The sequence below is a fragment of the Rousettus aegyptiacus genome, unplaced genomic scaffold (genome assembly GCF_014176215.1).
Source record: "Rousettus aegyptiacus isolate mRouAeg1 unplaced genomic scaffold, mRouAeg1.p scaffold_m13_p_11, whole genome shotgun sequence".
NCBI lineage: Eukaryota > Metazoa > Chordata > Mammalia > Chiroptera > Pteropodidae > Rousettus > Rousettus aegyptiacus.
In genome coordinates this window covers 41,484,542-41,499,546 of record NW_023416286.1, presented here as the reverse complement: position 1 = coordinate 41,499,546, position 15,005 = coordinate 41,484,542, and the positions used below count along the sequence as shown (strand labels likewise).

Here is a 15,005-nt window from a genome sequence, read left to right as displayed (position 1 = left end):
ACATAGTTTGAACCATATGAAATTACTTTTTGATGAATCACAAATTGTTGAATATTGGCAATTTCACATGATTCAACCTAATATTTATATTTAATAACTATTTTGCTTAGTGTAGAGTAAGACATAACTGCTAATATGGTAAGTTTCAGCAACTGTAACAGTCTTCCAGTTGATATGACAGCTCTAACAATTTTGTGCTTCTGATCAAATGATTGATCATGTTTTTACAAAAATTAAACTGATTCATTAGACTCTTTCCAGACTTGAGAAAATTCATCATCTAAAGTGCACAAAAGAGATGAGAAGGTTATAAAAATTTCATTTGATCCTAAACATTCAAATATTTCTTATACTGTTATCAGTGTTGCCAATCGTTAACATCACCTGTATATCTCTAAGTTGAAAACAAAATAATATATATGATGAGCATTTAGATTAGGTTTTTTTGTGTTTATAGAGACATTTAAAAACAATAAATGTAACTTTTTTAAAAAGAATGATATTTCCGAAGGAAATTTATTTTAGTCTTTGTCAGATTTCATTCAATGACTGAGTCACTGCCTCCTTGAACAAAGCTGGGATGGAGTAGAGAGAGCACTGGACTTGGATTTAGAAGACCTGGTTTTGTATTCTGGTTTTGCCATATGCTGTATGACTATGGCAAAGTAGTTGACTTCTCTGACTCTCAACTTCTTTAAGTTAAATTGTTTAAAATAAATAGAAGTTAATTCTGTTCTAGAAACTAAATAATATATTGAAAGTACAGTGTTCAACTCATTAACTATTGTTTGATAACTATTAATCAAATCTGAATCTTATTGAATTTCTAGATTTTCAGAGGAGGACTCTTGGAAGCTGGTAGGGAACAAGTTAAATGTATTTAAAAGCACATCGTGCATGAGTGTGTTTATTCTAAATTAGCGAGCACACGAAGACTCAGAGTATTTCAAATGGATATATCATTCTCCCTTATGCCAGTCTTTAGCTGGGCTAAATGAAAGGTTCTGTGAAACAAGGCCTGATGATATCTAACAGGATAAATAAGTAACATCTGACATCTCAACAATTAGAGTTTGTCAAATTAGCATATACTGAGAAATACTCTCTTTCCGAAGGGAATCGCCCTGTGAGGGGAAATAAAGCTATTTGTCTGGAGAGCCTTCCTAGAGAGTGATATGAATCTTAACCAAATCTATTTAGTAATCGTCTCTAGCTAATCTGATTAGTTTTAACTTGAATAATGAAACCTCTAAAGGTATTTAATGCAACATGTCCAAAGTCCAACAATTACTCTTCTGAGTAAAACTAAACAATTAAAAACAAGATACATAGCAGAGTACATTAATGGGCAGAGCTAGAGAGGTAATTTCTCCAAGAAACTGGCACAAAACTGTCTTCCAAGTGTGGAAGGGAAGGATGCACTATTTGTTCAAAGTAAATGAAATCAACCACTTCCACTTGACCCTTCTACAAACTAAACTAAGTTCAAAGCTTCCCCGAATTTTGCAGTCTGGACAATAATCCCCTAAGGTCACAAGTTTCAAAACCCTTAGTATTTCATAAACTAGAAGTCCTACACTTATCAAAAGTCTCAGTTGGTGTTCTGAACTATATCCACATCCGGTACATAGAGGAGATATCTATCATAGAAACCCGTCTGCATGCATAGCAAATCTGGTATAATAAAACATCTGCTATTTCCAGTTCTTTGTCCCTTGGATGCCTCTATCTGCAACCAACTTCCCCACCTTTCTAAAGATTTCCTCCCACTGAAAACATGTTTGGTTGCCGGCTCAACGGATGTTTTATTTTGCTTAGTTTAGTAAGAGACATAATAGTTAACATGATGAGTTTCAGAAACCCTAATAGTCTTCTAGTTGATATGACAGCTCTGACAATTTTGTGCTTCTGATCAAATGATTGATCATGCTTTTACAAAAATTGAAACATATTCTGTCAGGACATTGGTACTGACTGAGTAAGGTACAAAGATTTTGGGCATGTGTGTGTGTATAACAAAAAAAAGTAACCTAAACAACTTTGGGAAAGTAAGGAAAAGTCTATAATTGTCAATTAGTCATAGTTAAAAAATTATATAGGGTTCATGCAACATGCAAGCAACCACTTTTATTAGTTAAATTTACCAACTACTGCTTACTAGGCAAATCACTGAGATAATACTTGAGTTTCTAACTCTGGAAAATGAGAATGGATGGGGAACCAAATAGCAGGCATCAGAGCCTGGATTAGGATACTAGGTTGTTTATATCTTAGTCGTTCGCATTTCAGTGAGATGAGTTAGTTATTTCCTTGAGAGGACAGAAGCAGGGACAGGATTCTAGTACCTATAAGTATTCACCCATGTTGTAAGGGGCAGGCATCTAAGAGATACATTCTTAGCTGATGTGTTCGGTATAAATACAGCCAGCTTTAAAAAAAAACTGCTATATAGAAAATCCAAACTTTAAAACTAGTAAATTAGGAAAATGTTTATTTGCTTAAAAAAAGAGGAAAGACTGCAGAGTTCTTGTAAATAGTAGGTTTCTCTGGTACATTTGAATTAATTAGATTTGCTAGCAAAACAACAAAGTTTCAGGAGAACATTATTCTGAATAACTGATTCAGCTAAACTGTTAAAGGAAGGAAAAGAAGTAGTCGAAGAATCTGATCTAATTGTTTTAAATCCCAGTATGTTACCAAAATAGTCTTTGTTAAGTGCCACATCTATTACCTTGCAAACCATTCATCTGGCTGGTGAGGTATGTGTTTTTCCTCCAAAATCCATAGTTTACAAAGAGAAAATTCAGGTCCCTATGACTAGTGGAAGGACATTATTTATCCTTAGAGAAACTATTTTATTTGAGAGTTGATGCAAGATCACCTACCAGGATCACGTTGTCCAAAGGGGTTGCTTTACACCAGTGAAACATGCCGCTGCTATCAAAACATTCGGCATCTTCATAGAGAAAAGACCTAAGTAGTAAGAATGGGGAGTTAACATGAGAACATTTGTGGCTCGGGTGCAACAAAGCCAAGATGTCAAATTTATTAGGGCCTTGAGCTCAAAATGAAGAATAACACAGGAGAATGAGACTCCAGGACAAAGACTCATGTCTGAAGAACACTGACTGTCCAGACTGTATCATAGCTGAAGACATACTAAACATCCAGGGGCTTAAGACAACACAAGTTATTTCTCACCAACACTATATATTTTACTCAGGTAAACAGGTGTCTCTGCTCCACACAGCCACTCAATCTGTCTCTTAGGGGGACAGAGGCGCTACTATCTTAAGGCCACACACAGGGAATACTCAGCCTCCTCCATCATTAAAGCAAGGGAAGAGAAAGAGACTAAAGAATCAAGTCTGGGCTTTTAAGTGCCTTGACCCAAAATGAAAGATATCATTGCTGCTCACATTTCATTGGCCAGAGCTAGTCATATGGATCTCACTGACTGTAAGGGGGCTGAGGAACATGCGAAGCAATTGAAATATTGTGAACATTTCTGTCTCTGCCAGAGACTTTAAAGAGCACCCCTTATTTTATAGATAAAAGTCAAAGCTGGTGTTTCAACATAATGCTGAAGTTGAGATTATTGGTTCTTGCAATGTCTAATTATTTCTTTCCTTAGCATTAAGGCAGCTAGGTGGAGCCACATGACTTGTTCTGGCCAATGAAATGGGAGAAGTGATCACTGCCCTAGTGCCAAGCCTCCATGCAATTCTTCAGGCTCTCTTCTAACCTGCTGTAGTGATAACCAGCCTGAGTACATGAGTGGCTATGTGGAGGAGCATACCCTGACCTTCCTGACCTGTGTTACACATGTAACATGAAGAGGAAATATACCTTTGTTGGGCTAAGCCACTGAGATTCATGGTTGTTACCACAGCTTAGGTCTATCTTATCTTAACATAAATACCTTTTCTTAAAAACATGTAACTGGAGAAGTACTAAGGAAATGTTTTCTGTAGTCAAATAAATTTTAAGAAAAGTACACCCTTTCTGAGATTTACGCTACACTTTCGCATAAGAAGATTCTAAAAAGCCTTACAAAAAAACAGAAATCGTTTAAAATTTATATAGTCCAGTATTTCATATACTTATTTGACCATAACAACTTTTAATATTTACTTATATACTTATTTATTTTATTTGCTAATTTAAAAAACATCTATTACTGTCCCTTGAAGTGTCTTTTGGGACACACTATACTACGTCACACTATAGGTTCAGCCCTGATAATCAGTACCTTATGGCAGCATTCTCCTGTACATCCTGGGAGAAAGACAACCTACTGCTCTCTGTGCTGAAGGGTTAGGGGTTTTCCCTGTGAATTAATATAGCTTGTTATTCAATACCTGGTCCAAAGACTCAGACTCCAATGACAAACAATTTTTTTCTCTTTGTTAAAAGGTTAGTTTCAGCACAACAGCTATCTTAAGTCACATTTTTTCAGACAAGGAACTTACTTAAACTGAAATTGAAGTGTCAGATTTAAAGTAATAGGACAGAGAGAGGGCCCAGACGTAGAAGCTGTGGTGGGAAGATGGGACATTGGAGAGGGTTTTGGAAAAGTAGAGAGGTTAATTTCTAATGATCACCCAATGTCTATGTGCAATCCTTATTTTTCTCTTCATTTAAAATCTATTTATAAACTTAATGGATTCTAGTCATTTACCTAGCCAGAAGATGTCATCTTAGCTTCAAGTTCAGCTTGACTGAAATGGGTCACCTTCTTCATTCAAATTAACATGACTTTTGGTGGTTTAAATATCTGTAAGCCATGAGCTCCAATCCAGAATACTAAGAGCTACACAGACTTTCTTAATGGTACTAGACAAGACCACAGTGATGGCTGTATGCCAAGCTTGTTAAAAGGAACACACCTAAGACTCAAGCCTGGTTTTGATTTTTATCAGGATTTGGAGAACTGAGTCTGTTATTCATTCATAGAATCTTCTTTCCTTTCCATGTGTAGTTTCCTGGACACCTTTCGTCAGATATTGATATAATGTACCAAGTTACTTTTAGGGAGGTGGCTTTCTGCTCTCTGCCCTCAGCACTCAGGTCTACAACACTTGCTACTGCTTGTCTTCTGGTCACTTTCTTCAGCTTTTTCCCACTTCTCCTCCTCCTCACCTCCACACCCCTAACAAATAATAAATGAAGAGTTCTTGGTCTGAAAATTAGATGCCCTTTTGGCAAATGGAAGATGATTTTCTACCAGGCACATTTTAACTGGACCCAGAATAGCAAATCATTCACTATATAGTTTTCTATCATAATAAAGGCATGATCTATATACACAAACTGTCATAGACAGCTTTCTTCATTCTTCATTCATTTTTTTCTTCATTCTGATATTATGGAAAACAGATACGCTTTAGAGGAAACACCTGTTGGAGACCGGCATAAAAGAAAAGGCTGGAGGAGACCCACTTCATCATAGAGGCATCCATCTGGTGTCCTTGCCAAAGCAAAACCTGATGCAATTTAGTTCGCCATCTCTTAATTAAAGATCTCTTCTGCCATATGCCTTACAAATGACATGATTCTTGCAGAAATATACCTTCCTAAAGAGACTAATATATTATCTACGAGAATGTGCAGCGTTAGCAGTCTTAGAACTTGAAAACAAGGATTATAACATAAAGGCTGATGCTATCAGAGAAAATGGTAGCCACAAGGCACCAGCCAGTCCATTCATTTAAGACAAAGAAAAAAGCCACATCCTGACCACAGATAGAAACTTCTTGGGTGATGGGGCTTTCTGTGTAAGAGAGCCTAGAAAGAAACAGGATGAGAGTTATCTGAGAGGGCTCTCAGCAGTATATGTTTGGGATAAAGGTGGGGTTAGTATACTGATCACAAGACAGACTTCTAATTGTAGAAGCAAAGTGTGGTAGTTCCACCTGGGACCATCCAGGAAGCACTGAACCTTGAAATGTTTCAGAGCCACGACTCTGACAACCATCCACTTTTGGAATTTTGTAGGTCAAGTGTGCAGGATATGAACAGCTTCTGTGGCCAGTCTACTTGTGGATATGCAGAGCAGCATGTGAATAAGGGCTCCAGTTTTCTTTGGTGGTGACCGCCTTTCTTCAGGCTAATTTCATATGTATGAAGCCAATGTCTTGTGAGCACATGCTTGAACACTTCCCAGTTAAAAAGGGCAGGCTCTTTCCTCTCTGCTTTCTGAAACTATTCCAGAGAATTTTTATTCTGCCATGTCCATAGCAACTTATCCTGTATGAACTCTACCACTTAAAGGGAAATATAAATGAAGGACAATGTGTCTTTGGTTTCCAATGGTGGCACATGAGGAGAGAGATTAAGACATACAGAAAAACTTCTATTTGAGAAGGCAGGGTAGGTTTCAGTGCCAGGTCATCGTTTCCTCAGAGTTATAGAATTGACAGATTATTTTTGAAGATTTACCAATAGAGGAGATCCTCTACTGTTCATAATATCTATTAGAAAATTCAAAAGCACCTACGGCTCTTTTTTTTTATTATTTGAATTTTGTAGATACCACTTTTGGATACGTTAACAAGCCCTAGCAAATCCATTTAAAACATCCTTAGAACTCCATAGGCAACTTGTAAACTCTTAGTTTTCTGACCTGGATGAAGAACAATATATTTTTGCTTAAGACTTGAGCTTAATAAAAACAACAAATTTTATAAAGTCTTAGCTTGGGAAGAAGGACAAATCCCTTGGCCAAGGGATGGGGAGAAAGGGAGGAATGTGTCCGTGTGTTCGGGAGTTTCAGCGCCCTCCTCAATTCAGTCTTCGGGGAGATCTATTGCAACGGTCTCCTTTAAGTTAGCGATCTAGTTCCCACCAAAAACAGGAAAAATGTTTAGTCCCAGGATGCCTTCACTGATACTAATGATTTTGTTTCTTGCAGGTTACAACTGCCTTCTCTCAAATGAGTTTGTATATGGTAACAAGGCTATTTGGTCCATAGTTGACCTGAAAATACTCTTTTATTGTCCATTCCCACTACCAGATTTTGTGAACTGAAAAAGAAAAAATCACCTAAAATTTGGAAATGTGAAGGTAAGTTGTATAATGAATGCCTCCCGTTCTAACCTGCACTCTTCTTTCTCTCCTTCCTTCCTGCCCGCCCTCAATCTCAGAACTTAAATTGTTACCAGACAAAAGATCAAGGAGAAGGATTAAAAAAAAACTTCTCTCTTCCTCACCCATTCCCCAGATGGACCTTCATTTAAACCCCTTTATATTTTATGGATATTGCATTTGAGATTTCCTACAATGTGAGGACAAATGAGGCATGACCCTTAGCGGCAGGTACCTTTTAATAAAGGCTGGAGTTCGCGCCCTGGGCAGAAGAGCCTGGGGCATAGGGGCAAGCTTCATATCTAATTGGGAACAATTTCCTCAGCCAGCCTTTACAGCATGAGGTTGTATTTCTAGGTGTTCTTTCCCACACCACCCGATGCTTTCTAAAGATCAAGTGACATAGTAAACACAGAGGTTGACCTAAATGAAAAACATTTTCTTTCCACAGACAGTTTGGGATATAGTCTTCTGTGTTCAGTGAACTAGGAACTGAATAATTAAATTAGTTATTATGGTATTTTCTACCCTAAAAACACGTTACTGAAACAAATGCAAATTTCAAGCAAAAGAGTTTTCTTTTACTTTTTTAGAGGGACATGGAGGTGGAAAGTAGAAATTCGAAATACCTGAAAACTAGCTCATTTTTCATTGTACTGATATAGTTTCTAAAGTTTTATGGGACTAAGCCTGGGTTAGAGATTAGCATGACAAAAATGTTTTCCCTATAAAAGGGAGTGAGACGCTTGGCCTGGGCAGTTACTAAGAATAACTCCTCAAAAGAAATTAGGACTGGAAAAAATAACATCCATTAACGTTTTAATGGTGTGAGTGTGCACTGTGCTTGTCTGCCTGCATGTGTGTGTGTGAAGAGAGGAAGAAATGTCAAATTGAAAGGTACAAACTGTGCAGAGAAAATAAAAATAATTCCAAGGTATGTGAATACTATTAGATTTTTCTCCCTTAGAAATAGGAAGTTATTTGCGAAGCCTTCTTATCCATATTCCTTAATTTCTCTGAAATACCTGTGGCTAAATGTTAAAATGGAGACAAATGATTACAGCTTTTTGGAAACATTGGAAGGACCTAATGATGTGTTGAGGGCCACAGACTTTTAAAATTTCCTCACATCTGGAAGCCATCACTGTAAGGAAGCCTGTTGAATAAAGGCATCCTGAGTATTATAACATTTTACTTAGCACTAGTGACCTGTCAAGCAGCAATGGAGATAATGGAAATGGAGGCCACGTGGGATCACTCATGACACAGAGCCCTCCTTCTGCTCTATGTGTGTCCATGATGTCTCTCTCTATATATATTTTTTAAAAAGTGGTGTGCCGTGATTAAAGGTGAAAAGTTAGAATTAGGGGTCTCTGATGGGAGAGAAAGGGTTGTGGTTAGTGTTCTTGAACAAGAAGAATTGATTAAAGTAGGGCTGTTGTTAGAAACAAAAGGTAAGAGTCAGGTTTTTTAATAGGAGATAGGAGTCCCAGGGTGAGACAGCCTTAAAAAGGCAGGAAGATCATGTGTGCTCTTACTTAGATGTTCTCATGGTTTAGCAATTTGAATTAAGAATGAATCAGTACAAAAGGAAACAGAACTGTTCCGTTCACCTCTAATTTGAAATTAAGTTTCTGCAGCACATCAAGTCCTTTTCTTATTTATGACTATAAAGATGACATTCATATCTAAATTTTTTGAAGCAGAGGTCTGTTGCATCAAGAAAACATCTGAATGCCTCACCTCTTGCCCTTACTACTTAAGCTCCAGAAGGAAATTCTGGAAGTCATTTTTTGCCTTTCCAATATTGCTTGTTTAGTTATAGCCATTTATAGGAGAGAGGGAGACAGAGGGAGAGGGAGAGAGATAACATAAGAATATGAATATGATTCTCCAAACTTTCAGGGAACTTTCTTATAGTTTAAAAATCACCACACACACACACACACACACACACACACACACACACATTAAAGTCAAAAAACAAAAACACTCCGGAACTGAAATCAGAGAATATATCTACTATAAATTTGTGTGGAAAAAAATTATCTCACTTTTGTTTTAACTTTTGACATCATGGGAAGTATATAATGAAGCATGACAACATTTGTGATTGAAAGAACAATAATTGTCATTGTAATGACTTTTTCAAAGAATAAGTTTCATGTACAAACTCTTTTGTCTTTTAATTTTATGTTGATTTCATTAAAAAATGATCAAATGTGCAGTGAATGCTGTTTTAAAGTCATTTAGTGTTCCATAATAGTGACTGAGGGCAGTTTTCATTCAGAAAAATGTCAGTTTTGATTCAGAGTTCAAAAAATCACAATAAATCTTTATCACTGCTAAGCCCTTGAACTACTTGTGCTACTATTTCTGACAAAAATTCACAGAACTAACAATGATAAAGTCCACAAGAGCAAATGAAATTTGCCATTGACACTATTGGCCAAATAACCCATCATAAATTCAACTATTTTCCATAAAGTATCTGCTGATGAATAACACGGTGAATAGAATTTCATAAGTTTTGTAAATTTGTCTAATAAGAATTTCTTTCTGCTTTACATATATTTTTATCACTATCAGTTGTAATACATCTTAGCAGATTCTACTTCAGTTTGTACCGAATATGTGATTTCTCAACATATTTTGAATATATTTTCACAGGTAGTTGTGCCACATAGACTGTTTAGAGGAGCTCATTTTTTCAGTTGCTTCAAACTTGGCATTAGTTTCTTGAGTAAACACCTCAACAGTATCAGTAATATTTGTAGCCTCATAAGGAGCCAAAGGAAACCGCTCAAAATCATTTGCCCTATTTTTTAATGGATTATTGATATTGCTCCCAATGTCAACTTTTCAAACAACTGTTTTTGCAATAAGGTTAAGAGTATTAAACTTTATTTTCTCTGAACATACATCTTGGCTGCTACAATCAAACACAATTTAATTGACTCACTATCAGTAAATGATTTCTCTTGTTTAGCTACCAAATGAGCTATTCATAAGCAAACTTTGGTTGCAAATTCTGTTGTGATAAAATAGTCTTTTTAAATTTATAATTTTTAAAATCAGTGCTTTACTGCAATCTAGGATAAGTGCCTAATCTGATAATGTCAATGTATATTGCATTCTTTTAGCATAACTACACTGTTGTTGCAAATTAAACAGATGGCTTTGCCATTGCTAGTCATACATTAACAAGTGGTGGGCTGGATTTGGCCTTCAAGCCATAATTTTCTTGTCCCTGATCTAGAACATATCCTGACATCATTTTAAAATAACACTTGCACAGACCAAAGATATCACATGGTTCCCGTGGCATTGTTAATGGTACATTTTTACATGCATTATCTATAATTCTAATATTTAGCTTTTTGATTTGAGATCAAAAGTGGCAAAGTATAGTAAAAGAATGGAATTTTTGTAAAGAGATAGTTTTATACCAGCTTAGGGGATGATTGAAATTTTAATAGCAAGGTGAGAAACAAACTAGAAAAAGTAGCCTTGGAGAAAAGTACTTCCAGAATGGCTGTAAAGACCTCCAAAAATCCACACTTTTATTAAATAATGAGAACACTGACAAAAATTCTCAAACTCAACTTTTTCAGAACTGTGGAAAGTAACCAAAAGCTTAAAGAATCCAAAAAGTGTTTAATTGAAGAAAAACGGCAGAATTCTGGTAAATAAGTTTTATGGCCTTTTAACTTGCCTTATTTCTGCTGCTCTTTCCTTAGCTCTCTAGTAACCTTGAAATCCAACAGACTTATAATGACAGTAGCAATGAAAACTAGCAGTCTAGCAGCCACTGAAAAGGGAAAAATGGGTTTGAACTCCCCCTCTTCACAGAAATTGTCATTATTTCAGCTTTATGGCAGCTTCCTGGAGATACTCAATTGAAAGTCATGTCTTTATTGACCTGACTCAGAGTTTTTTCAATGGGAATAGCTGGTTTCCCAGGTGAATTTTCCCAAAATGATGAGCTGCAATTGCTTAAAATTCCAGATATTTCAGGCAATGGTAGTAGTGTGGCAAACGAGAGGCAAACTAAAATCATTAAATGAAAAAGCTAGAGAATGAGAAGTCCTTTGGGAACTTTGAAAACCCTTGACTTTTTCATTCTAGAGATCTAGGGGAATAAAAAACAGAGGAAAGACCTGACGCATTTCTAATTCCTTACCTCTGGCTGACCTTGAGACTTTGCACAAGCAGGAAGTGAAGGCTAAGGTAGAGATGTAAACCACTAGAATATTTAAAGCATTCCCCAAAATGCACACAGAATCTCTTAGTAAAGGCAAGGAGACTTATTAATTTAAGACATTTAAGGAGGTCTCGGTGCAAGCATTAGCTAAACACAAAGCTGACTTTAGAGAATTAATTCAGGAAAGTTACTAAACAAATAGCAGGAATAATAATAGCAAACTCCGGGACAAGGGAGGAGAATAACTTCCAGTGTTGCCACATTATATTATAAATTATTAAAAATATGTGGCTTTCAACAAGAAATTATGAGACACAAAGACAAGGAAGTATGGCCCATAGATAGGAAAAAAGCAGTCAAGAGACTGTCCTGAGGAAGCCCAGACTTTAGCCTCGCTAGTACACCCAGTATGTTGTTAAATAGGAGTGATGAGAAGGTATATCCTTGACTTATTCCTGATGTTAAAGGGGAAGTATTCAGTTTCTGACCATTAAATATGTGTTACTTGTAGGTTTTTTGTTTTTCTTTTCCTAGTTTGCTGAGATTATTTTTTTTATTATGAGTGTTGTATTTTGCATCAATCAAAATGATCAGATGAGTCTCTACTTTAGTCTGTTGATGTAATTACGTTGATTGATTTTAAATGTTGAACCAGCTTTGTTTTGCATAGCTAGAGTAAATCCTACATAGTCGTCGTGCATAATTGTTTTTATGCATTGTTCCATTTCAATTGCCTTTGTTTTGTTGAATTTTTGCACTATGTTTCCTGTGAGATATTGGCTTATAGTTTTCCTTTCTTATAGTATGTGTATCTGGTTTGGGTATTTAGGGTAATGCTGGCTTTGAGTTAGAAAGAATATACTCTGCTTCTATTTTTTGAAAGAGATTGTGGAGAATTGGTATCATATATTAAATGGTAGAATTCACTATTAAAATATTCTGGGCTTTGTGTTTTTTAGGGGGTAAGGAAGGTGAAGAATTGTATTAACTGGATCAATTTATTTAATAAGTGAATAAATTAGCCCATTCGATTTATTTCTCTTTGTAAGAGTTTTGGTACCTTGCGTCTTTCAAGAAAGTGTTCCATGTCATCAAAATTATCAAATTCTTTGTACAGAGTTCATAGAACTCTGTATTATCCTTTTAATGTCTATGTAATCAGTAATTATGAACCCTGTTGTTAGGTGTGCTTTGTTTGTTTGTTTGTTTTTAGTATGCCTGTAAGTTTGTAAATCTCATTGATATTTTCAAAGAACTACCTTTGGGTTTTGTTGATTTTTCTCTTTTGTTTTCCTATTTTCATTTTGATGGATTTATCCTTAAATTTTACTACTTTTTCTTGCTTCAGGCTTAAATTCTTTTATTTCTCTCATTTCCTCTTTTCTATTATATGTATTTAATGTCATTAATTTCCCTTTGGCCTGCTTTTGCCTCACCCCTTACAGTTAATCATTTGTATTTTTATTTTTCTTTAGTTCAAAATGTTTTTAAATTTCTCTTTAGACTTCTTCTTTGACCTATATGTTTTTAGAAGTTGTTTATTTCCACATTTGGGGAGATTTCCCAGATCACTTTTTGTTATTGATTTCTAGTTTAATTCCATTTTGTTCTGAGGACATACTTTATATGATTTTGATTCTTTTCAAAATTTTTTTAATGTATATTCTATGGCCCAGAATGTAGTATACTTTGTGCGCTTAAGAATGTACATTTTGCTGTTGTTGAAGTATTCTATAAATATCAATCAGGTCAAACTGATTGATAATGCTGTTCAGATCAACTGTATCCTTAATAATAAATTGCTAACTGATCAATCACTGCATAAGGGATCACGAAGTCTCCAATTTTAAGAGTAAACTTGTCTATTTCCCTTTCAGTTCTAATCTTTGTTGCTTCATGTATTTTCATGTTCTGTTTTTGGTACATATACATTTTATTAGGATGGTTATAGCTTCTTGAAGAATTTACCTCTTTATCATTATGTAATGTCTCTCTTTATCCATGACTAAAATTAATATAGTTACTCAAGCTTTCTTTTTAATTGGTGTTAGCATGGCTTATCTTTCTCTATCTGTTTATTTTTTACCTATCAAAGTATTTATATTTGTAGTAGATTTCTTATAGATGGCATATAGTTGGATTTTATTTATCTACTCTGACAATAGCTGTTTTTCAATTGTTTTATTTATCTCATTCTTATTAAAAGTGATTACTGATGTAGTTGGATTGTCTACTGATGTAGTTGGATTATCTACCATCTGTTTGTTATTTCTTATATTTGCTCATCTTCCACTCTTCTTTTTTCTGACTTCTCTGGTTTTAATTGAGCATTTTATATACTTCTATTTTATCTCCTCAGCATATTACTTGTACTCCTTTTTTAAAAAAAAAAAAAATTAGGAGTTGCCATCACATTTGAAAAATACATTTTTAATTGATCTAAATCCATCTTCAAATAACATTTGGTATTTATCATACTTGGTATTCTCTGAGGTTCTGGATCTGTGATTTGCTATCATTAATTTCGGAAAACTCTCAGCCAGTATTACTTCAAATATTTTTTTCTCTTCCATTCTTTCATCTCCCCATATACCAATTGTGTATATGTTACACATTTTGAAATGGTCCCATATTTCTTTGGTATTTTTTGTTTTCTTCTTTTTTTCTTTTTCATATCAGTTTGGGAAGTTTCTGCTATATAACTTCAAGCTCTCTTCCATTCTATCCAATCTACAGGCGAGCCTATCAAGGCATTTTAATTTTGTTACAGTATTTTTTATTTCTAGTATTTCTGATTCTTTTTTAGATTTTCATTTCTCTGCTTACATTACCCATTTGTTCTTCCCTGTTGTCCACCTTTTCCATTGGCACCCTTAAAAAATTAAGCACAGTCCTTTTAAATTCCCTGTCTGATAATTCAGATTGGTATCCTATCTGAGTCTTGTTCTAATTCTTACTTTTTCTCTTCAGATTGTGTTTCTACTTGCCTTCTGCATGCTTTGTAATTTTTTTTTTTTTTTACAATGAGATATGATATATTAGATAATAGGAACTAAGGTAAGTTGATCTGTAGTGTGAGGTTTTATGTGTTTAATGTTTGCTGTAGCTATAGTATCCACAGGTTTCAAATTGTTGTAGTGTCCTTGATTTTGTCTCCTTTATTGTTTCTCTAAGAACTCTTTCTTGAATAGTCTTCACCTGGGCTCTTTTAGCTATAATTTACTCTTGTCATACTGGAGCCCTGTTGGTTTGGTAATTAAGGGTGGGAAAAAAGATTATAAAATTTTGTGTTTTTCGGTGGGGCATTTATCTTGGAGTTGTGATCTTCACAAGTGTATCTTGGCTGCACCATGCTCTGCTCAGGTAAGACAGGAAGGCTAGAATGGGCTAAAGTTGGAAAAATGCCATTCCTGCTACCTATGACATTAGTAAAGCTTCCCCTCCCCCCGCCCCTCCACCTCACTCCGAGCAGAGTAGGCCTTTGATATGGAGAAGCCCCTGAGTGAATTTCACTGTACTCTTCCCCTCCCTCTGCCAGAGTGACTGAGAGAATTTTTCTTGGCTCTTCCTGGTGAGAATTGGGTAGAGTTCCTAAAGGTAAAACCCCTCTAAGTATGGCAGTCTCTCTAAGCTTGTAGCTCTCAAGAGTTTCTCACTCTACACCTAGTCTATACTCAACCTGCAGTAACTCAACAAAATTACCATTTAAGTGTTC

General features: G+C 35.5%; 1 protein-coding gene across 1 annotated transcript in view; it reads right to left on the bottom strand.

Moving 5' to 3' along the window:
• The window catches only part of KCNU1 (potassium calcium-activated channel subfamily U member 1), a 105,363-nt gene that overhangs the window by 24,455 nt on the left and 65,903 nt on the right, over positions 1–15,005 (bottom strand). Inside the window, exons 20-21 of the mRNA XM_016155230.2 lie at positions 5,021–5,152; positions 2,886–2,973 (exon numbers count right to left, since the gene is read on the bottom strand). Coding sequence (XP_016010716.2) covers positions 2,886–2,973; positions 5,021–5,152 — 220 coding nt within the window. The remainder of the gene's footprint in view (positions 1–2,885; positions 2,974–5,020; positions 5,153–15,005) is intronic.